The sequence below is a fragment of the Antechinus flavipes genome, chromosome 3 (genome assembly GCF_016432865.1).
Source record: "Antechinus flavipes isolate AdamAnt ecotype Samford, QLD, Australia chromosome 3, AdamAnt_v2, whole genome shotgun sequence".
NCBI classification, from domain to species: Eukaryota; Metazoa; Chordata; class Mammalia; order Dasyuromorphia; family Dasyuridae; genus Antechinus; species Antechinus flavipes.
In genome coordinates, this window is record NC_067400.1 from 395,851,891 (window position 1) to 395,877,680 (window position 25,790).

The window sequence follows — 25,790 nt, forward strand, 5'->3', positions numbered from 1 at the left end:
TGCAGATGTCTGTTAGCCTAGTCTGAAGCCTAGAAAAAAACAAAAGGAACCAGAAAATCATGTCTATTAGTGGATTTTTTGCTTTAATAAGTTAGTGTTTTTATGCTCTAAATAGGTACCATGTTTCAAATCATCATTTTATTCCATAAATGAAAGAATCCCAATTCAGTTGAACTGCATTACAAAAACACATGGTGATAACATATGGATAAACACTGTTTAGATGAGACAGCTGGTTCAAACCCTCCATTAAATACCTTCTCTTATAGGATGTATATAACATTTTATTGTCACTTAATTACTTGGTAGGCCACCCATTTGTGTTAATCTATAGGCTGCAGTTTGAAATCCCTCAGAATAATCAACTATCAAAAGTGTTTCTTTTCCAAAATGATTTTTAAGCATTTAAAAAAAAAACCCCTATTTTAGGCACTGTAGGAAGAGACCCCTTCCCTCTTTCTCTGTGTCTATCTATTTCTGTCTCTCTTCTCACAGTTTAAGATAGACCAAAATGATAAATATGGAAATAATAAAGACAGAGGAAAATGAATAAATACAAAAAATCCTCTTTGTTCTGGTTCCACTTGCTTATCTTATGAAAAATAAGTAAGTATATTTGTACACCTGGTTGGGATTTTTGTATTCAGAATGTTCCTAATTAGCAAGTCTCAATATTCCTCAATAATGTGCTGAAGAAAGTATCAGCACTCTAAAAAAGACAGCAGAAAGAGGATGAGAATTCTAAGGACAATTCTGAGGCATTCCACGCATTCTAGTAAAACCATCAAACCAACTGAAAACAGTATATTCAGATTTCTTGATCTCAGAAGTGTTTTTTAAAAAATGTATTCCTAATATATGTCTATATACATATGTATAAAACATGATATCTACAGGATATGTGATCTTTCAACTTAGCCAACTGTCTAAGACTATTTAAAATTTCAAAAAGTGTTGTGATTTGTATAGCTAGAAATTCCTTGTTGAAAGCTAGCTATGTGAATGAAATCACAGGTCTGGTCAAAAAAATAACTAAAGGGAATATCAGTACAATACAACATCAATTATTTTATATTGTAGAAAATATTCCATTTCCTTAAAATTTTCAGTTTTGTTGGAAGAGAGATTATGCATAGTAAGTTTTAGATAGAGAAGATCACAGAAGACAAAATGAATAATTTTGATTACAATAGTTTTTTATTTGTTTTGTTGTTGTTACACAAACAAATACAACTAAGATTAATAAAGCAACAAGTAACTAGGAAAAAACTCTTTAGAGCAAGGTTCCCTGAAAAAGGTCCATTTCCAAGATATGTAAGAAACTGATTCAAATTTGTAGGAATGACAGTCATTCTCTAATTGACAAATGGTTTAAGAATATGGATGGGTAGTTCTAAAGAGAAACAGCCTAGCATATAACCATGTGAAAAAAATGCTCCAAATCACTAATAATTAGAGAACTGCAAATTAAAGCAATTCTTCTGTTCCATCTCACACTTTGTTGGCAAAGATCATAAAAAGAAAAATGAAGAAAAAGACAAATATTTGAGGGATTTTGAGAAAACAGGCACACTGATAATTATTGCTGTCCAACCATTTTGGAAAACAATTTGAAATTGTAAAAAGTTACTAAACAGGGTATATTCTTTGACTCAGCCAGGCGGCAATTCTAAGGAATTAGGAAAAGGTTTTATATATACAAAAATATTTATAGCAACTTTTTTTTGTGGTGGCAGAAAACTGGAAACTAAGGAGATACCAACTGGGAATGGCTGAAAAACTTTTTGCATGTGTATGTATGTATGTGTGTGTGAATGTAATGGAATACTATTGTTTTATAAGAAATGAAGGAAAAATTTATTTCAAAGAGAAATGGAAAGACTTCTATAAATTAGGAAAAAGAAAATGAGCAGAACCAAAGAAGAATTTGTAATATAATAATAGCATTACAAAAATGAATAATTTTGAAAGACTTTAAAACTGTGACTAACTAAATGATGTCATAATTTCTTTTCTTTTCTTTCTTTCTTTCTTTCTTTCTTTCTTTCTTTCTTTCTTTCTTTCTTTCTTTCTTTCTTTCTTTCTTTCTTTCTTTCTTTCTTCTCTCTCTCTCTCTTTCTTTCTTTCTTTCTTTTTGCTAAGGCAATTGAGGTTAAGTGACTTGCCCAGAGTTACACAGCTAGACAGTATGAAGTGTCTGAGACTTGATTTGAACTCAGGTCCTCCTGACTTGAAGACTGGCACTCTATCCACTGCACCATCTAGCTGCTCTAATGACGTCATAATTTCAAAGAATTGAAAAAGAAGGCAATCCAATCCATGACAAAGAAATAGGGACTAACATATATAATGAGAAATTAATTTTTTGGATGTGAACAATATAGGAACATGTTTTGCTTAACTGAACTTGGTAATATAGGGATTTTAGAGGTTGAAGGAAGATCAGAAGGAAAAATGCTTTATAATTTGAAGAAACATTAAAAAAAAAGGAATTTCTGATTTTTCTTTGAATTTCCTTGCTTATTGTAAATTTACTTCATTTTTTATTTTGGTAATTTATTTTTCCTCTTCTATCCTTAGTAAACTGAAGATTTAACGATTTTAATGTTTTTAGATGTTCCTTTTGAAAAAATAGTTCTTGGTTTTAATTTTTTTAACTTATGAATTTTATTTTTCTCCTAATTTTCTTTCTGTTTTTATTAGAGTTTTTAATTTGTTGTTTTAATTTTAGATTTTTACATTTGTTGTTTTATTTTTTAATTCCATGCTTTGTTCATTAAATCTCACTTTTTTATTTTCTTAATAATATACTTTTAGGGCTATAACTTTTTTTTCCCTAGAGAACTGCTTTGGCTATATTCTTGAAATTCACAATAATCTCCAGCATTTATATAGCACTTAAGTTTTGAAAAGCCACTTGTATATGTTATCTCATTTGATCATCACAGCTCAGAAGTAAATCTGTTTTCATTTCTTTCTCTCTTTCAGGCTGTGAGATTGAGTTATTAGCCTAAGGGCCTAGTGAATTTTTGAAGTTGGATTTAAAAGAAGGTCTCCTCGATTCTAAATCCAATATTCCATCCACTAGGTCACCTAGCTGCCTTTATCATCTCTGTTATTATTTTCTTTCTATAATTGTCTCTATAATTTGTTCAATGACTTACCCAGCATTCGTAGTCATTATTTACTCCCCATTTCTTTTAGTTGAACATTGCATTATCATTTTTATTGTATTATTATCTGTAAGATGAGGCAGCATGTGCAGTAGTCAATCAGGAAAAACTGAATTCAAGTCCTGTCTCTGACCCACAAATTGGTTGTGTGATCCTAGGCAAGTCATTTTACCTCTTATCACTTCCAAACAACTCTATGGTGGTTGTTGTGTTGAGTTGTTCTAGTTATAGACATCTCTTTATTACCATACTTGGGGTTTTCTTGCCAAACTGGAACGGTTTGCCATTTCCTTCTCAAATCCATTTTATACATGGAGCACTGGAGTCAGGAAGATCTGAGTTCAAATACAGCCTCATTCACTAGCTGAGTGAGTCTGGATAAGTCATTTAAGCTTTGCCTTAATCCAGTGGAGAAAGAAATGGCAAACCACTACAGTGTCTTTGCCAAGAAAACCTCATGAAGGGTATAGTACATAAGATCACAAAAAATTGTTCAGACTTAACAACAATGTCAACACAGATTTGTGTTTGTCTCCATTATTTGGGGAGTAGAGGAGGGAGATTGGAGGATCCCAAGCTCTGGGCTGAGGAGGAGTATCAAAGAGAGAACACAGGACTATACAATAAAGTTAAGATAGTTTGGGATTTGGGGAATGTGAATTTCTTCCAGAATTCTTTATGTAAATTAAAATTTGCATAATGCAAATTTATGTAATGCAAGAACTATTTTTGTCATATTCTAAATCCTCCATTCCTTTAATATAGAAGCTGCTAAATCTTGTGTGAACTCTACGCCACAATATCTGAATTGTTTCTTTTTGGTTGTTTGCGATAGTTACTCTCTGATCTGGGAGCTCTAGAATTTTACTATATTATTCCTAGAAGTTTTCATTTTGGGATCTCTTTCAGGAGGAGATTGGCAGATTCTTTGAATTTCTATTTTACCTTCTGGATTTAAGTATTGGTGCAGTTTTACTTGATTTTTTTTTTAAACATATCATGACTAGGCTTTTTTTTTTTTTTTTTTTTTTTTAACATAGCTTAAATTATCTCTGTTCAATTTATTTTCCAGGTCAGTTATTTTTCTGATGAGATATTTCATATTTTCTTTTATTTCTTCATTCTTTTGACTTTTTATTTTGATGTCTCAAAGTTATTAGTTTCCACTTGTCAAATTCTAATTTTTAAGGAAATGCTTTCTTCATTGAACTTTTGTATCTCTTTTCCCATTTGGCCAATTTTATTTTTATTTTTATTTTTTTAGTTATTATTTTCTTCAATATTTGTGTGTGTGTGTGTGTGTGTGTGTGTGTGTGTGTGTAGTATATCTTTGTATGTTCAGCTGTTAATTCTCTTTTCATTATTTTCTTGCATCACTCATTTCTCTTCCCATTTTCCCCCTCTACTGCGTTTATCTATTTCTTCAACTCTTCGAGAAATTCTTCGTGTGATTGAATTCAATTAGCATTTTTCTTTGTCTTTGCTTGTAGCTGTTTCCATATTGCTGTTTTCTGAGTTTTTGTTTTGGTGTTCCCTGCCACTATAGGTCAAGTTCTTTTTTAATTCTTTTGTCTACTCATTTTCCCAGTACATTTCTTAATTTTGAACTTTAAAGTTGGGCTCTGCTCACCTCAGGCTGGACAGGCACTGTTGCAAGCTTCAAGTTTTTGTGTTCTGCTATTTTCAGTTCTGTGGTTCTGCAAGTTTTGGATATATCCAAGGGAGAGATGTGATAGCTGCTAGTCTCTAAAACTATGCCTTGGAAGTATGACCAGGGTCCCTGCTCTTATGTAACTGACCACAAGCACTTCTCTTTGTTCTGGAATTTTGAGGCAAAACTGCATACAGACAAAAGAGTTACTGATAATTATTATCAGCTGCATCATCTGCCAGCAACATAGTTCCCTGTAATCTCTTTCTGACCAGCTGTCTGACCTTTTGCCCACCTCTGGGATGAGGCTACTGCTGCTGCTGTGGCTATCTCTAAGTTCTTTGTTTTTTCTTTAACTCAATTTTTAAAAGTCTTGTTCTGATCCATAAGCATGAGAAAATTCATTTCATTGCTTACTCTTTTTTTGAAAATTATTTTCATTTGTCTTTTCTTTCTCTAATTTGGAGTATTTTCAAGTTTAATATTTAATAGTTTCATTTCTTTTGGAAGAATGACCCCAGTAACTTTTACTAAAAGTCCACTTTTTTCCCAATTGATGATTGGGCTTGGCTCTGCAGAATATTTTGGGGTGCTGCTATTGTGATAAGCCTTCAAGACATTGTTTTTACCTAGACATTAGCTTTTAATTGTAAATATGCACACAAGCTATTTTCTCTTGTGTCATTCTTAACTAATAATAGATAAAAGTACAGAGACATAGTTGGGACAAAGGATTCCTTGTATTAGCCAGGGACTGTTTTCTAGGTTATAGTTTCAGTAAGTTTTATGAACATATAACTAACTTTAAGATTGAGAAGTAATTTCTTTTGTTTTTTTTTTTTTTTTTTGGGGGTGGAGAAATGAGTCAATTGAGGTTGTGACTTGCTTTATCTAGAATTGTAAAAACTTTCATTAATGAGACAGTGTGGACACATAATCCTTTATTGCCTTAGCACCCAAAATTAGAATGAATAAAGGTCATGAATCACATAGGCTAAGAGTTGGAAGTTTACAGTTGTTACTACCAACAAATGAATGCACCTGATTCTATACGAGGCTCAGAGTCTCTAAAACCCTGTTACATATATGGCAATCATTTACTCAAATTATAGACAAAAAAAAAAAGAACATAATCTTAGCACTACTGCATGCTACATAGTTCTTTATTCCAGTTTGGTTTTTATCACATATATGTTAATTATACATAATAATTACAATAATCAAAAAAAAAAGGAAGAAAATAAATAAGATACCTGGTTTACAAAACAAAACTGGTTTGTGTGAAGCTGTTAAACAAAAAGACCAACTGCGCATTTTGTAAATTAAATGATTTACATCAGTGAGGAATATTAGATTTCACAGTCACTTTATCTGGTCTTCACTAGTTTTCCTAAAATATAGATAATAATTCCTACCAATTTACTCATCTCATTTTACAGAATATCTGCAAAAAGCTTAAGCAACTCTAGGGGTAAAGCTAATATCTCAAAATGAACTGCTTTTACATATAGTAGAATAAGTTTATCTTGATTCAACCATTAGATTGTGAACTTTTTGAGGATTTTTTGCCTCATTTTGTATCAACAGCACTTAGCACAGTACCTGATGTTGTAGATGTTTAGTAATAAATATTGATTGGTTCATATTAACTAATGTTTATTTGTACACAGTGATAATCAGAGAATCCTGGAAGGAAATACAAAGAAAAAATCAGAATATGGACCATGATTTGAAATTTCAATTGTCTGCATACTAAATATCCTCCCATTAAGAGTTCAGTACTTGGATAGAGAATACTGCAGATTCTCCAAATAGCCACGAGAGGGCGGGGAGCAGACATCAATCTCGTGCTCTTTTGAGAAAACAGTTTTGAAGGACTCTTTTTGCTTTTTAGAGCATAGTAAGAGAAAACAAACTGCTTTTAAGGGCAAATAGGAATTGCAATTCCTTGGATGAACTTGAACATTTAATCATAAAATAATACAAAGCTATTTTAGAGATAAAGGTAATCAGAAATACTGTTATGGTGTAAGACAAATGTACACTGATTGCAGGTGCCAATCTATGTCAATGTACTAGAAAGTGACAAGTTTGTGATCAGCAGATTCAGGAATGTTTCTAGCCGTCGCTGTGATCGGTAAGCAACAAGTCCACCTTTATTGGCCCATCGATCTACACCAGCAGCTCCTTGATTGTCTACATTGTACAACAAATACGGCAAATCAAGCCCAGTATCTGGTTTTCTTTTTAAGCACTCCTTCAAATCCACCATTCCTCCACCAATTGACTTCAATATGGCATGAGCTGCACAGGAGTCCCATTTGAATGTGGTATCCTCAGAAAAGATATAAACATCAACAAGACCTTGTACAACACAAAGGCTCTTGTACCCAGCTCCAGCTGCCCCGTAAACATTTTCACCACATAGATTGGATAGTGCTGCTTTGATAGTGTCCTTTTCACTTGTACTAATGACAGCAGAAAAGTGCTGGGTGATTTTAGGTTCACAGTTAGCCTCTTCAGCCAGCTGGCTGGCTGCTTCACCATCATTTCCATTCTCATTGGAAAGCTGAAGTGAATGAATGTTGCAATCCATATAAGAAAGACCCCAAAAGTACTGCCCTTTCCACCTGTGAAAAGAGAAATGCAAGTGATTTTTCCCCTTCATTTATTTTTACCCAGATGACATTACCTTTTAATTGTAAATATGCACACACATTCTTCATCATCATTTTTGCCATAGCTACTTTAATGGACCTTAAAATCCTTATCCTGCATTAAAGACCTATTCCAATGCATCATTGGAATCAGGCCATGGAAGTAATCTTGAGCTCTAAATTTCCACTTTTGTCATATCCATGATAGCACAAAAATGTTTTAGGAACAATGACCTACCAGATGAATTTCTTCTTACTATAAAATTTTAATACTATTTTTGGGATATGAAATCAAATGTAAAAGTTAAGATGAAAGAATAAAGTTTTATCTAACTTAAGAATGGCTTCTTGCTCTTACTTAAATTTTTCATGGTTTTAGTAACTCTGCTTTATCTTCTCTTACTCTCCAGTTCTATTCTTATTGATGGCACAAATAGCAAAGAGTATAAGTCAGTGGTTCTCAAAGCATGGTCTAGAGAATCCTGGGGATCTCTGAAACCCTTTTAGAGGGTCTACAAATTCAAAATTAGTTTTTATTTCCAATATGGCAAATGTCTATAAATATAACCTGGATAAACAAAACCACTTTGGAGAGATCCTCAATAATTTTTAATAGGATAAAGATACTGAAAACAAAAAATTGACAACCATTGGTATAAGTCTTTAGAAGTAGCTCTCTAGGATAATAATCATCATTATACCTAGTCCCAAAACTCTGTCATTTAAAATATTTAAAGTAGTGCTTCCTGAAGAAGGTAGAAAGCTTTTTAATGATTACTTTTGGTGTTTTTTTTTTTAATTTTTGATGACAATTACCTCTATATAATAAAAATCAGCATTCACTGAATATATGCGCCAGATATTAGAGATACAAATAAAAAACCAAGACAGTCACTATCCTCAAGAAGCTTAAATGCAACTCACAACTCTAAGAAAAAAATTTTTTTTGAAGTGAATTTCTTCAGGGTCTCTACATGAGAAATAGCTTGAATTACTAAAATGAGAGTCAGCATGTTATAGTCAATGGACAGTGAGCTGGCCTCAAAGCCAAAAAGTACCAACTCTGATGTAAATTGGATGGTGACACTGGTCTATTATTCTGTACAGTAATGAGACTTTGTTTTTGAAAATAACAATCTTTTTTTGGGGGGGAGGGGGCAGGTGGAATTGGGGTTAAATGACTTAATCAGGATCACATCGCTAGTGTCTAAGGTAGGATTTCAACTTCAGTCCTCCTGACTCCAGGGCCATTGCTGTATCCACTGCATCACCTAGCAGTCCCTATTATTTTGTACTTTAGACAACTCTCTAGGATGCCAAGATGCAGAGAAAAGTTTCTACTTGCCATGCCAGAGGGATTTTTTTCACCTAGTATTTCCCTAAACCAATGAAATTACAAGCTCAGTGCTTATTCTTACTCTTAAAATTATTGGGTTTGGTTGGGCCACTGTTTAAAGGGTCTGTATTGGGAAGAGAAGCCGTCCTCTCTATTTCTGTTTATTAAAAGGGAGCCCTAGGTAGAGCTCAGCAAGACAACAAGCATTTATTATAGTGCAGTCATTGTGTGGGAGAAGGGAGTTTGGTTTTACCTTGTACAGACATGTTTAAATTACTTAAAACTTCAGCCAATGGTCTGGAACTCCCAGTATGATTCAAGACTATGTGGAAATTCTTGGGCCATTTTTTCTAGTGGGTACCAGAATCTACCACAGAATAGTAATTTCATATTTTGATTATTTAAAATGTCTGATACATGAACTCCATGTCACCAAGGGCAAAGGTGGATGGGAAACAAAATATAGACTGTTTGCAATAAGATATGCAGTTTCTGTTCTTTTCATTCTTAAAATTAACTTAGATATGCCATATTTCTTGAAGTCATTAAAAAAGTTTAATTATCCATTTGATAATATTTTTCAAAACATAGTTAGAAACTAGGAAGCAATAATATGATGATAGCTAGGATTTCTATAGCACTTTAAGGTTTGCAAAGTGCTTTACAGATACAGTCTCATTTTATCCTCACAATCAACTGGGAGGTAGGTATTATTATTACTCCCATTTTTATATATGAGTAAACTTAAGCAGATCAAGATTAAGGTGACTGGTCTAAGAGTACATAGCTAGTAAGGGTCTGAGGCTAGATTTGTATTTAAGTCTTCATTGTTACAAATTTACTGCTGTAACCGCTGTACTATCTACCTGTCAATCTTACTTCTTTACGATTTTGGTATATCTGTTTGAGAAAGCACAGCACAGGATTGGTGCTCTCTAGACCCAAATTTAAAATTCTGATTCTTGAATCTCTTTAGGTGTAGAACTTATTATAATTTTTTTTTGGTCTGAGTAAAGAATTTACTTAGGAAAAATAAAAATCCTTTCCAATAAAATAGGCCCCATCTTATTTAAAATGTTATTCTGGAAAACATTCAGCTCAGTAATAGAAATGAAATATAGAGACAGAAATAAGTTTTTGAGTTGGAAGGGATTCTCTTGATTTTCCAAGGTCTAGTCCAAATCCCTTATTTTATAAATGGGTAGAGTCAGGTTTAGAAACTCACCTAAGCAAGATCACAGAAACTGGCAAGTCAGGGCTAAAATCTATTTCATCAATAAGTCTGATCATCTTAAAAGGTGGCTAAGTCTGATATTATGTAAGTTCTGACACCTAAAATCAATTCATTTTTTACCTGAGTGTTTTTACATCTTGTGATGCAAATGGTTGATTGATGACTCCAATCAAAGGCACCCCTGTTTGTCTGTCATAAACACCAATTAATATAGTTACACATTGAAGTCCACATGGAAAAATCCCTTGATTAGGCTTGATGTCAGCAGACCCTTTTATGTATTGATAAGTAGAATCTAAAAATAAATCAAAATGGTCATTATTCAGATAAAGCTTAATCAAAATGATAAGGAACCCATTTTTCTCCTCTGCTATACTCTTAGAGCATTTATGAATCCTTTCCTTAATCTTCTCACTTCCTTCTACTTAAAACTTCAACTTTTCCTTAACTTATTTGTATTTATATATTTTTTTCTCCAATTAAATTGTAAATTAGGGTTTAGCAAAGATATTCATTATCATTACTATTATTATCCATTATTGTACTAGAAATACTAGCTAGCGCAATAAAACAAGCTATAGCTGTTATAAAAAATAGCTATAGCAATAAAAAAAGAAGTTGAAGGAATAAGAATAGGAAACAACAAAACAAAATTATCATGTTTTACAGTAAATATGATGGTATGCTTAGAGAACCTTAGAGAATCAACTAAAAAAAAAAATGGAAAACTTTAGCAAAGTTGCAAAATATAAAATAATCTCACATAACTCATCAGGATTTTTATATATTACCAACAAAATCCCATCAAAAATATATAGAAAGAGAAATTCCATTTAAAATAACTTCAGAGAATATGAAAATCTTTGAAGTATATCTGCCAAAACAAATCTAGGAAACATATGAATTCATAAGTGCAAAACACTTTTCACACAGAAAAAGACAGACCTAAACAAATGGAGAAATATTAATTGCTTGTAAGTAGGCTGAACAAATATAATAAAGATGACAATTCCATATATATTAGTTTACTTATTCGATGTCATAACAATCAAACTACCAAATAATTATTTTATAAAGTTAGGAAAAAAAATTCATCCGGAAGAACAAAAGGTCAAAGAGTATCAAATGAATTAATCAATGAAAAACATATGAAGGAAGGCAGATTAACAATTGCAAACTATATTACAAAGTGGTAATCATCAAAACAATCAGGTAATAACTATGAAATAAAGTGATGAATTAGTTTATAGCAAATGACAATAGTAATTTAGTTTTTGATAAATCCCAAGATCCAAATTTTGGGGGTTGGCTTCACTATTTGACAAATATTGCTGGGAAAACTGGAAAGCAATTTGGCAGAAACTAGATACAGACCAACATCTCATATTGTATAATAAAATAACATTAAAATCAGCACATGATTTAGATATAAAAGGTAATATTATAAGCAAATTAGAGGAATATGGAAAAATTTGCCTGTCAGATCTGTGGATAAGGAAAGAGTTTATGACCAAACAAGAGATAGAGAGAATCACAAGAAATAAAATGGAAAATGTTGATTATATGAATGTAATTTTTTTGCATAAACAAAATTAATATAGCCAAAATTAGGAGGAAAGTAGGAACGGAATGGAGGAGTAGGGGGTGTGAGGAATAGATAGCAAGTTTTTCTGCTATAGATCTCATTTCTCAAATATATGGAGAATTGAGCCAAACTTATAAAAATAAGGGCCATTCCCTGATAAATGGTCAAAGGATATGAACCAGAAGGTTTTATAAGAAAAAAATCCCTAAATTATCAATAGTCATATGAAAAAAATAGTCTAAATCACTATTGATGAGAAAAATGCAAATTTAAAAACTCAGAGCTATCACTTCACAAGTATCAGATTGACAAACATGACAAAAATAAAAATGACTAATGCTGATGGAGATATGGGGAAATTAGGTACACTAATACACTGCTGGTGAAGTTGTAAACTAATCCAGTATTTCTGTAGAACATTTAGGACCTATGCTCAAAGAGCTATAAAACTAGGAATACCCTTTAATCTAAAAATATCATAAACCAAAAATATCATAATCCCAAAGAAATTAAAGAGAAATGAAAAAGAACTATATGAACAAAAATATTTATAGTAGCTCTTTTTTGTGGTGGCAAGAATTAAAAATTGAGGGAATGCCTATCAGGAAATGATTCAACAACTTGTGGTATGTGATTGTGATGGAACTGAACAAGTGGATAGTTTCAGAAAAACATATAAAGACTACTATGATACAAAGTGCAGTGATTAGAGCCATGACAGCATTGTACACAGGAACAGAAATATTATAATAATGAAAATTATGAAATATTTAGTTATTCCAATCCATACAAAGATCCAAGACAATTCTAAAAGACTCACAAAGAAAAATGCCATCTACATTCAGAGAGAGAACTGATGATCTCTGATTGCAAATTGATGCATACTCTTTTCATTTTATTTTTACTTTTTTTTTGCAACATGGCTAAAAATATTAAAATAAAATATAAATATTAAAAAAATAAACTATAAAGTCTTTGTTAAGTGGACACCGTATTTTATACTTATCTCTTCTCTCCCTTATCTTTTTTTCCCCTCCATTTTATACTTATTCTTATCCTTTCACAGAGACAGCAGTGATTTTTATCTAGGTATTTAATGCCTTCAATAATGCAAATTAGCAAATCCTCTGTAACTTAAAATCTTAGTGAGATGCTGGGGATATTGAAAACTTAAATGACTTGATCATGATGACATAGTTAGTATATGTCAGAAGTAGGAGGTAGGTCTTCCTAATTCTGCCTCAATCCCTCTCTTACTGTTGAGATGTTTCTTGTACTTAATAACATAATATCTAATATGTTAAAAAAAAAAAACAAAAACAAAAAACCTTGTGTTTTAAAATCAGCCCAAAACTGAAAGAAGTTATGAAAACTACTACTAATATCCTACAATGATTGTAAAAATGGTTGAAAGAGAGAAGTAGGAAAGTTGACAAGTATTTTCACCAATGCTTTTATGGTCATGAGAAATCATGTTATAGTGAATAGTGAATTGGTCTCAGAGTCAAGAACATCAGTTCATATGCTGGACATGTGACCTCAGTCACATATGACCATATATTTAAGAGAAAAAGTGACTTTTCCTCTCAGTGCTCCAGAAGACTACAGTAAGATTTTAAGTTGCAACGAACCTGATATATGGAGTTTTCTCCTCTGAGTACTGTACAAATGAAATCACAGACCTAATTTTTATTACATGATCATGGACTAGACTCCCCATGAAGTATGTTCTGAAGTGCATTTGGGAATGGAAATGATTACTCTGTTCCCTCCTTAACTGGTATTAATAGAATAACCATGTGATTATTATAAGATAGGAACCCACCATCACCTTCTTACCTATAGGATCCACCCACATTCCCATGATATCTTGTGGAATATCGATTTTCACCAAATCCAGACGTGGGTCATCAAATGAAATGTCTTGATGGACAACTTGGGCCAGTGCTTCAGATGCCAATTTGTTACCATTAAGAACTTTACTAAGAAGTTGTGCAGTTTCTTCTTCTGTTGGACATACTTTAACTGTGATCTTTTCTCCTACAATGAAAAATGAAAAAATGAAAAAGCATTTTATTTTGAAAAACTCAAAAAACAATAAATAACAATCTGTGCTTTTAAGTGGGTATGGTCTTATCCATCCCATGGTGACACAGTGAGTAAGAATGCTGGACTTGTAAGCAGGAAGACTTTAGATAAAAACCCACCTCAGATATTTACTGGATGTGGGATAAATCAAGTCGGTTAACTTCTCTCAACCTCAGTTTAATCATTTGTAAAATGAGGACAATAATAGGACTTCTCTCACAGGGTTATTGTGAGGTTTAAATGAAATAATACATGTATATCGCTTTGCAAACCATAAAAAGTGCTATATAAATACTACTTATTATTCTGCTAGTTATCATCTCAGAAGTTTTTTTTCAGAGATCCTTCTTGTTAGTTAAATAACTTTGTTTTGCCTTTTCAACTTTGTCTTACTTTAATTTTTGAGATTTCATAACTTTTAGTCATCTGAATATAGGATACATGTCAAAAATAGATAGTTTTTTCTTTTAATTCAACATGAGTATAAGTAGTAATTGTTTCTGTTCTGGCCAGAAACTGTGAGGGTTTTCCCCTTCCAGATTGATTCTTTTGGGAAGGCAAATTAGACCATCTTTTGACTCAAATTTTACTTAGCTTTTAATTACCGAATTGTCATTGCCTCAGACAAACTGAGACCTGAGAAAGACCAAGCTTATAGCTTATAAAACTTATAAAGACCAAGGTTTCCCTCTGCATCCAGGGCATAACTGGTCATCTTGATCTATGTTTTGCCATTTGCCAGAGAAGACTCTAAAGGACTAAGTGAAGCCAATGGCTTTGCACCCCTACTTCACAAATCCAATTATTTGCAAGTCAAGTGAATTCCTGCTGATGTCATTGATCTGATTAGAACAATATCCACACTGAATAATTATGATTATATGAAAATATGCATTTACATGACCCTTGCAAAACACTTTACATGAATTATCTCATTTGCAAAGTATTTTGCATTTGCTCTTAAATCCTTTTTTACAGAAAAGGAAACAGAAGAGTAGTAACTTGTTCAAGTTTACACAGCTAGTAAGTGACTGAGGCAGGATTGGATTCCAGGGCTTTCTGCCTCCAAGTTTAGTACTCTAGATGCAATCAGTATTATGAAATAAGATTGCAATAGCAAGGAAATGCTTATTTTTAATGATTATGAGATGAAGAAGTGGTACGCTGATTTTTATGTTTATCTAAAGAGATATGACAACATCATACTCAGCTGAACACTGCAAAGAATGAGAAAAGTGGTTCAAGATGACAAAATACATACATATACGTATATGTATATAGCTTATACAATGTAATCCACAAAAGTCCCTTAAGCCATCATTTAGAGTATATTTCCACTCACTTTAAAACAAGCTTATCTTTTGTTTATTTTGTTTTTGAAGTAATCTTGCATGCTTTCCCAGTTCATTTTTGCTTAATAAGAAGCAAATTAATATACCATACTACTACTGTTTGTATGTAAAAGAAATATATTGGTTTTCAAGAAAGATGGTTAAGCTGACTATATTTTTTAAGATGGGGAGGAAACAGTCATTGTGAAATCATATATCTAAATAATCATTGGTAATACACTTGGAATAAGTTGTTATGGAAAGCTGAAAGGTAAAAGGAATAATTTCATTCAAATGATTATCATTTAAAGAGTTTAGAATAAGCCAGATATGGTGATTTTTGTTGTTGTTGTTTAATTGTTGTGTTCAACTCTCCATGTTGTCTCTATACCCCCATTTGGGGTATTCTTGGCAAAGATACTAGAGTAGTTTGCCAGTGCCTTCTCCAGCTCATTTTACAGATGAGGAAACTGAGGCAGTTATGTGACTTACCTAGGGTCATGCTGCTAGTAAGGGTCGAGATTGGATTTGAACTCAGGTTTTCCTGACTGCAGGCCTGGCACTCTATCCACTGTACTGCTTCACTATGACTAGGAATGGTGATATATGCCTGTAATCTAAAATAAATCTACTATGAAGACTGAGGCTGGCAGATTTTTTTAGTTCAATTCCAAACCTGGAGAAGCTCTTCTTACTTAATCTTTAAAAAAAATAAAGTGCTTAAAAGAGATTCAGTTCATGATAGAACACATAGGCTCTGTGATTTGTAAACATGGGAAACTCAAAGTAAGGATCTGCCCATATAGATTGTGACCTATTAACATGGGTGATAGAATGGGTGCCACGACTTGCTCAGGGTCTCATAGTAAATGGGATTTGAACATAGGTATAAGCTCCATTGATGTCTCTATATTCATATTATATACTCATACATATATTGATTCATAGATTATAACCCATGTGCTTTTAAAAAAGCATGCTATAAAGGTAAGAATGAGTAAATGAATTTGGAATTACCAATCCACAGAAGTGTGAATTATTGTCTATTATATTTCTAAAGAGGAAAATAATAAAAAATTAAAATACTCTTTGACAATTAAGTTTAAAGCATACACATGAATATTCTCATACTTACCCAGCTCATTAGTAAATTCATTGGATTCTTCTCCATAAATATGATTTTCCAAGCCTGGAAACTGAATTGATTGGGGATGGGAATAGGGAATGGGAAAAGGTGAGACATAAACAGAAAATAGCAAGTTCAGTTTTGAACAGATTAATTATTTCTTCTAAATTCAACACAGAAGTTGTGAATATTCAGAGACTGCCCTTGATATTAATTCAGCTATAAAACAACCCGATTTAGAATATAATTTTCTACTTTATGCCTAAAGGTATATATATCCTCCCCCCCCAAAAAAAATTTTAAAACTGTATATGGTTGTTTTTTTTCTGTGTATGTTCCTCTTCATTTGCAAAAGTTGTAGTAGAATTGCTAGATATGAACCAATGGTAATCCCTCTATTTACTTACAAACCACTAAAAGTCTAACTGCTGTTTTTATGGTATAAATTGATACCTTAGTGGTTGGAAAAGTAAATAGTACTCAAGTGATTAGTGGGCAAGGATTGGGATGGAAGTGATGATTTTAGGTTTTGTTTTCATCTCAAATTGTGATTCTCAGCAATTTAGAGGCTTTGTTAGCACTTGGACTAGAATATACGAATTATCCAAAATAAGGACATCTGAAACATAAAAATTATCAAAAATAAAGAAAATTGTTGTTCAGTTAGTTGTTTATCAATCATATTTTATTCTTTAGGACCCTATTTGAGATTTTTTTTGGCAAAGATACTGGAGCAGCTTGCCATTTCCTTATTTGGTTCATTAGACAGATGAGGAAACTAAAGCAAACAGGATTAACTTGCCCAGGGTCACACAGCTACTCAGTGTCTGAAGCCAGAGTTGAACTCATCAAGATGACTTTTTTCTGATTTCAAGCCTGGTGAGCTATTCACTCTAATATGCTCAAATATAAAGGTGCTCAAAATAAAGGAAATATTCTTTAATAAAGAGAAAACAAATACTGAATAAATTAGGCCCAACAAATTTTTGCAATTATTCCTATGGATCATGGACATTTTATCTGGGAGTAGAGAGTTTACAATAGGAAAGATGGATTTTCTTTAAGTATATGTCAAAATGTGGTACAGATTATCCCCTTGAGCATCTAAAATAAAATTACTTTATTGAACTCATTTTCACCATCTATGGAGCATAGATGATACTAAGATTTTAATTTAATAACTATACTGATAGGCAATAGGGACATTAGTCTACAGCAGTACTCATTTTTCCTTTTGCTTTATAGGTTTAGCCAACAAAAATAGATACTAGGTTATTAATCATTATGATTGTGCAATCTTTTCATGTAGAGTTTGGTGACCCCATTTGGGGTCTTCTTGGCAAAGATACTGGAGTGATTTGTCATTTCTTTCTCTAGGTCATTTTATAGATGAGGAAACTTGAAGCAAAAAAAGTGACTTGCCTAGGATCTCAGTTGATTTTTTTACTTAATATTTCTCCCCAGCTACATTCAAAACAAAACAAAAAATTTACATTTATTTTTTAAATTGAGTTCTTGGTTCTCTCCCTTATCCCCACACACAATTAAGAAATCACATGTGAAGTTATACAAAGCATTGCTTAGGGTCTCAAAGTGTTTGAGGCTGGATTTGAACTCTGGTCTTCCTGACTTCAGGTCATCCAGCTGCCCTATTTAGCAATAGCTGAGAACCACTATGTTCTGCATTGGTTTTTCTTTGTTTTGTTTTGTTAAGACTTGTGTCTTACACTATTTTGTGTGAAAGGTAAAAAGAAAAAGATTTTAAGTTTGTTTTATCATTAAAAAAAAAAAACAAAACCTTCAAATTGGGAAAGCAGCCAACTTCACCTTTGTCCAAGCAGTAGCCTGGGTAGATACAGAAATGTTCATCCCTGGACGTTAGAAAATAAATTGTTTGAATACCACATGATGATCAATTCTAATGGACGTGGCTCTCTTCAACAATGAGAGGATCCAAATCAGTTCCAATTAAAATGTAAGGAACAGAACCAGCTACCTCCAGAGAAAGAACACTGGGAAATGAGTATGGACCACAATGTAACATTCCCACTCTTTCTGTTATTGTTTGCTTGCATTTTTGTTTTTTCTTCTCAGGTTATTTTTACTTTCTTTCTAAATTTGATCTTTCTTGTGCAACAAGATAACTGTATAAATATGTATACATATATTGAATTTAACATATACTGTAACATATTTAACACGTATAGGACTATCTGCCACCTAGGGGAGGGAGTGGAGGGAAGAAGGGGAAAAGTTGAAACAGAAGTTTTTGCAAGGGTCAATGTTGAAAAATTACCCATGCATATGTTTTGTATATAAAAAGTTACAATAAAAAAAGAAAAGAAATTGTTTGGCCAAGAGAAAAGGCTAGTGGATTCAGAGAGAGAAGATTTAGGTTAATATTGGCCACTGACTACTTTGTGAAGTTGGACAAGTCACAAGTTTTTAGGTCCACAAGTTTAAGTTTCATCCTCTTAAAATTGATGTTGAAATAATCTCTAAAATCCCATTCATCTGTAAATGCCATGAAATGAAAACCTCCAACTGGCCCTCAAGTCTTCTTTGGGCCCCTTCTGCTTTTTTCAGGGATGTTGGTAGAATAGCAGAAATGGAGACAGAATTAAGAATAACAGATTCTATGCTCTAAATCATTATTAATTAGAGAAATGCAAATTAAGACAACTCTAAAATACCACTTCATACCTACCAGATTGTCTAAGATTACAGGAAAAGAAAATGATAAATGTTGGAGGGGATATGGGAAACCAGAACACTAATGTACTGTTGGGGGAGTTGTGAACTGATCCAGCCATTTTGAGGAGCAATTTGAAACTATGTCCAAAGGACCATAAAACTGTGCATATCCTTTGATCCAGCAATGTTACTGCTAGGTCTATACCACAAAGAAATAATACAAAAGGGAAAAGGACCCACATGTACAAAAATGTTTATAGAGATTCCTTTTGTGGTAGCAAAAAAATTGGAAACTGAGGGGATACCCATCAATTGGGGAATAGTTGAATAAGTTCTAGTATATGAATGTAATGGAATGCTATTATTCTATAAGAAATGATGAGCAGAGTGATTTCAGAAAAACCTGGAAAGACCTGCATGAACTGATGCTGAGGGAAGTGAGGAGAACCAGAAGATCACTGTGCACAGTGACAGCAATCAATTTTGATGGAAAGTATAGTGAATTTTGCTATGATAATAATTGAAAAGTACATCACAAGACTCAAGATTCTAAGTAAACAGTAGCTTTTATCTTGTCTGTCAAATGACAAACAAGTTGGTTATACTAATTAATAGTTATAATCTCAGTATAAATAAATATAAGAACGCCAAAACTATTGTAAAACAGAAGGACAATTTTCATATGTAAAAGAAAAGGAAAAAAGTTAGCTTTATCAAGTTGCCAAAGCTAACAAGAAATATTTCATGGGATGCATAATCATCTCACTTTGAAATGCATACTGATAGAACATCAGCTCCTTGAGAGCAGGGCCTGAGAATTTTGTCTATGAATCCCCAGGCAATGATAATTGCCTCCAATTACCTCATTGGTGAAAAAAGTCAAGTCTATCATAGTAAATCATTGCTATAATCTTATTGTTGCTACGTACAATGTTCTCTTGGTTCTACTCGCTTCATTTAGCATCAGTTATGTAAGTTTTTCCAGGCTTTTCTGAAATCAACCTACTTATTTTTTAGAGAGCAATAATATCCCATTACATTCACATACCATAACTTATTCAGCTATTCCCCAACGGATGGGCATCCATTCAATTTCTACTTCCTTGCTACTACAAAAAAAGTTGCAACAAACATTTTTGCCCATGTGGGTCCTTTACCCTTTTTTATGATCAAGAATATTTCAAGAAAGTCAGAAGAAGACTAGATAGCAACACATAAAAATAAAGTTGCTTATCCTGTAGCAGACAGAAAATTATCCATTATTGATAGAGGAGTCATTCATAAATAAGTTTGTACAGTACAATCATCAATTAATTAAAGCCAAGATAAAAATTAACACTAAATTTGAAGAAAGGATGACAATGAGAAGACAAATACTGCCCAACATTATAACTGTTCCAATTCCAACTTAAAATAAGCTTTTATCCATTTTCCAGATTTAAGAAATTGACACATGTAAGTGTTATTAGAGAAATTTAACAATGCAAAACATTTCTCACAACCAAGAGATCAAAACAGAAGAAAAAATTTTGCAACCAATACTTAGCTTTCTTGCTAGAGACTAAGATAGGGAATTATAGTACAAGTTCACTTTCAAAAACATCATAGTTAAGAATGGCAGCATATTAGTAGTTGTTTTGCCTCATGTAGCAGTAAAAAAAAAATCATATCACTGATTTAAGCCTGATATCTAAGATATGTAGGCATGTGTATATATGTGTAATATACACATATATGCATATGTAGAATGAATACAAACTGATTTTCCTCAATAGATTAATAATCGAAGGAACTGAACAAATATTTTAGAATCTGAAAAAAAGTGATAACTCTTAATGCCCTTTGATCTCACAGTCCTACATTTGGATATATTATCCCATCTCCCTCCCAGAGAGCTCAAAGTCAGAAAGTAAGGCAACTATAATTGAATCAAAATACCAATAGCAACACTCTTTGTGTAGGTAAATAATTGAAACCATAGTGGGTACCTAGTAACTGGAAAACAGTTAAGTAAAGTATATAGTAATAGAATATTATTGTGAAGTGAGGAATGACAGATTAGACCAATACGGAATTATTTTTATGAATTGATATAGACTGAAATGACAAGAACCAAAAGAAGTTACACAGTAACTACAATAAAGTAAATTAAAAGAATATTAACAGGAATCCAAAATGAGTAAATGAAATGACTAATTTTGTGACCAAAATTAGTTAATGAAACTTTTTTGGTAGAGAGTTGGGGACTACAGAAGTAGAATATTGCATACTTTTTCAGATGTGATCACCAAATCAGTTGTTTTTGTTAAACTGTCTCACTTTGTTACAAGGGAAAGTTTGATTGCAGGAAAGGAAGGCATATCTAAAAGTGAATATAACGTTTTTAAAAAAGTGTAAAAACTCTTATTTAAAAAAATAGACATTCAAACTTTTTAAAAAGCAGTATGGGGAAGATAAGCTTGCTGACAATTGTCAAGAAACCGTACTAAACACCAGGTCATCCTAACTGATATGATGTGGGGTTTGTCACCAAATGTTGGCAGGCACCAAAAGTTGAGGTTTAGTTATGTGAAGAATTCACAATAGCCATTCCCTTTGGCAAAAGGTAGATTTATTTAAGGAAGAGGTTACAGACAAAATGAAAGGATATCATAAACACCAGGAGTAATAAATATGAAATAGAGTAGAAGAGCATATGAAAGATGCTTATAAAGTTCCTGTAAAAACCCAGTAGGAAGTGAGTACCCCATGAGGCTGGAGCATGCCCTTAGCTGGCAGGCTAAATCCTGAAGAGAACTTAGCACCTTAAAAGAGTTAGCTGTAAGGAGGAGAAGTAAGGTTGAGAAGCATAGTGGAGATAGAGGGATACCACATGGCTTGGGATGGGGAATAGGGGGAAAAAGATACCAAGAAGTAGAGTGTCATGATGGGCTGATCCAAAGGAAGGTAGAAGCAAAACCATGGACCATAAATTATTTTATAGTAAAATTTTAGCTTCAGGGTCTTGGCATAACTTGGATTTTTGACTGGATTTCCTTTAGAGGGTGGGCCCCAGAAACTAAACTGATCTTTCATTATTAGAGCCTTCTTCTTGCTTGCCTAAGGGATTTTTTTTCTTCAATTTCTCTGCTAATCACAACTAACATTGAAGACCTTATCACTAACAGCATTTATGAATAAAATTTTTAAGAAGACAACAAATAAATCTAAAATGGAAAAAGAAATGAACAGACTTTATAATAGTTTATATCCTTATCACTGATGAGAATAAAAGAATCACATTTGCACTCAGGTGCCTTAATACCTTATGTGCAATAGAAGAAATTTTAAAAGTAGTTCTTAAAATGAAGTAAAAATGTTGGTTGGACCTTGCCAGGTATGCTAAAAAGAAATCTGTGCTGTTTAAAGGCACAGAGGAACTGATCTAAAAGAATGAAAACACAATTTAATGATCCTGGCTATAGTCATACTTTCTCATCTCTATTAAATATTTATGGGGAGGGGAGAGTCTGAGTATGTGCTGAGAGAATCATTGAGGGAAACCTTTAAAGAGGTAATAGTCAGCTTTCCACAGCTAATTTCTCTATAGCAAAAAACCTCATATTCACAGTCAGTCATACAATTAATGAAAGGTACAGGAACTATATACATGCAAGATTCTACTTTAGCGAATTAAAACAAATCATTCAACTTCAAAGAAGAAAATCCAGCCTTAAAACTTCTTTTACAGCAAGATGTTTTGCATCCATATGTCAGATTTGGCCAGATTCCTTGTTAGATATAACCACAGAACTAACTTTATTCAATAATTCTCCAATTAGCTATATTCAAGACAGACCTAAGCATGCAGTCCTCAAAGAAAGGAAAGAAACAAACTTTTAGTAAGTACTTAATATGTGCCCCTGACTGTGTGTGAAACTTTACAAATAATACCTCATTTGAGCCCAACAACCCCAGGAGACAGGTGCTATTATTATCCCCATTTTACAGATGAGGAAACTGAGGTAAGCAGAAGTTAAATGACTTTCTGGGGGTTAATTAGTGAGTGTCTAAAAACTTATTAGATTTAGATTTATCTACATCTAGAGCCACTACTCTATCCACGGAACCACATAGCTATCTTTATATGTTCACTACTGTCATGGAGGGCATTTAGTGCTATCCAAACATCTCCCCTGTAGACAGGAAAGTTCTTCAGATATATCCCTATGTTCAATGACATTATGCTGCTTGAAGCAAGCCTAAAAATACTATAAAATTTCCTCAGTTAGATCTGTTCTCTTGGGATAGGAAAAAGTATTTTGATGAAGGGTATATCTTATTTATTATTATGTTGTGAAATAAGATGGGTGGTCCATTGAATTAATTTATCAGTACATGGGATTTAAGAGGAACTATAGGTAAATACAAATGAGTGAATTGAGCTCTGATTTGGATTTACACTGGATTATATATGGTTTTCAGTGATATCATATTACTTCCTGACACAAAAATGCTATATTTAACACTAATATTCTTTTAGTTAAACTATAATATTGTAAATTATGGATTCAGGACCTCTAATGAATCAAAAATTAGACATGACCCAAGAGACCATTGAAATATATAAGTTGTGTATACAGAGAATATAGCATCTAACCAAAGTCAGCTTATTTACAAAGAGGGGCATAAAAGTTACTCATGTATAAAGGAATGTATAATTAGGAAAGCAAGTGGACTAGTCACATAACAAAGGGTAATAGAGTAGATTGTCAGAGGGCTGCCCATTATAATATATATGTATATTAAATATATATATATATTATATATAAAAGAAAGCTTTTTGTGTACTGATTAAAATATCTATGGAAGGTTTATAAGAAACCTAGAATAAGAATTACATGGAATGAGAAGGTATGAATGGGTTATAATTTGAACTCCTAGTCAATTCCAGCATTAATGAAATGACAGATCATTTCAATTGAAAATGAATTTTCCAAGCACATACTTTCTGCATTTCCCATCTTCCAGTACTCTTTTTTACTTCTTCATCATGCTCTAGGGCTGGGTACATTGTATCCCTGACCTCACTAGTTTCCAGCTTCCTTTTGGGGTGGTTTTCTCCCATTGGCCTGTAAGACCCTTGAGGACAAGGATTGTCCTTTTTTGTATTCCATTCCTTAGAAGAATGCCTGGCACATAGTAGGTGCTTAATAAGTATTGATTGATTGACCTAAAGACACTAAGGACATGAGAGATCCATAATAATCCCTTCCCTAAAGGGATATTCTTCTATGTCAAAATGACATTAAATTTTAAAATAGTTTTATAAAAAAGAAAACAAACAAATTTCAAAGGAGTGATAATTATTTCCATATCTTTATCTAGATTCATACCATGAAGAACATTAATGACTCATGTTTCTTTTAACACTTTTATGACAGATTAATGCAATTGACCTCATAACTCAATCATCTCAAGAAAACCATCTTCTTTATTAAAATGTATTTATTTAAATTTAATAAAATTCCCTGGGACTTGAAATGCCATTTAGCATAGTTTATTATTTCAGGTAGTCTTTTTGCCTCTTGTCAGGATATCACTTAAGTCACACTAGAAAAAAATGCCATTTTGATTTTTAAACAGTACCAGAAAAAAATAATAGCACATGGTTTATCAGTTTCTGGAAGATCTATTATCCAGAAATGTAAACATAGGATGAAAGCTCATATATTTATAGCACTTGAAGTTTTAAGAAGCATTTAATCTACCATTAGCCTGAGTTGAACAATGTATGAATTGGCTTCAATTTTAAAACATGAAAATGAGACTTGGAAAGATTTATAGACTTGCCCATGTTTGTATAAATAACAAGAATGAGACAGGATTCGAACCCAGGTTTCTTGATCCTAATTACAATGTTTATATAATAATTATACTTATGCTCCATTTTCTACTTTATTTCTATAGAGATGTGATTTATCTAATAATTAATAAGTACATACTAACAGTTTTATTTATCTTGTATTTTCCTCTAGTACCTTCAACAGTGCCCTACTAACTCTCATAAATGGTTTACTGATTTTAAGTTTTCTGAAATTAAAAATAAAAAGAAATAATTAATTCTTCAGTACTCCTTCCATAAGAAGGATTAGGAAGTCAGCAAACATGCTGGTCCAAAACCATGCTAACATTTCTTATTCTCTGAGGCCAATAATTTACTTTTATATATCATTCTATTAAACACCTTTTAAAGCAGGTGGATAGCTAATGCAATTTCCTTTTTTTCCCCCCAGATATTTCTCAGTAAGGTTCAATGATTTACTCAGGATCACAAAGCTAGCAAATGCTAGAGCCAGGACTTCAACTCAAATCTCCTTGAGTCCAAATCTAGAGCTCTTTTATGCCTGATTTGTGAATGAAATGAATTCATAAAGAAAATTAAAAATAAATCAAAGTTAAAATTTTAAATATCTATCCATAAATTAAAAAGAAAAAAAAAAGCAACTATATATATATATATTAAAAAAAAAAAAAAGATGGTGGAGAGAATCTAGAGCTCTTTCTATCTGGTTTGCAAATGAAATATACAGAGAGAAAAACAATAGTCTTTTCTACAAGCTTTCTTACCTTGTTGCCCATATTCTGTTTTATAACTTCCTGTACCAGCACATCAGCCAATGTTTTGAAGTCATTTATGAATTTCTTGTTCTTTTCTCCTTCTTTCTTTTCTTCTATTAGTAGTTGGAAAAGCGATTCTTGCTGCCTGCAGGCCCGGGCAATGTTTGCTGCCTTTTCAGAAACATAGACTAGTTCCCGGAGGATTTCTGACATTTCTGAAAGCTGTGCCTTTCAGCTCGTAGTTGAGGGTGAAAGCCACACAGTAACTCTAGACTGCTGTCTGCTGGAAAAATACAAGAATGTGAAAGAAAAGTA

General features: G+C 32.6%; 1 protein-coding gene across 7 annotated transcripts in view; it reads right to left on the reverse strand.

Annotated features, from left to right (window-relative positions):
* Positions 1–5,750: 5,750 nt before the first annotated feature.
* INPP1 (inositol polyphosphate-1-phosphatase) overlaps positions 5,751–25,790 on the reverse strand; it is a 58,029-nt gene continuing 37,989 nt past the window's right edge. For 4 of the 7 annotated variants that reach the window (XM_051986008.1, XM_051986007.1, XM_051986003.1 and 1 more), the window contains exons 2-6: positions 25,485–25,755; positions 16,191–16,251; positions 13,476–13,676; positions 10,172–10,346; positions 5,751–7,454 (exon numbers count right to left, since the gene is read on the reverse strand). In XM_051986008.1, the coding sequence (XP_051841968.1) occupies positions 6,887–7,454; positions 10,172–10,346; positions 13,476–13,676; positions 16,191–16,251; positions 25,485–25,688 (1,209 nt within the window). In that variant the 5' untranslated portion in view covers positions 25,689–25,755 and the 3' untranslated portion in view covers positions 5,751–6,886. Of the gene's footprint in view, positions 7,455–10,171; positions 10,347–13,475; positions 13,677–16,190; positions 16,252–25,484; positions 25,759–25,790 lie in introns of all 7 variants that reach the window. The other 3 variants (XM_051986004.1, XM_051986006.1, XM_051986002.1) reach the window with 1 other exon arrangement.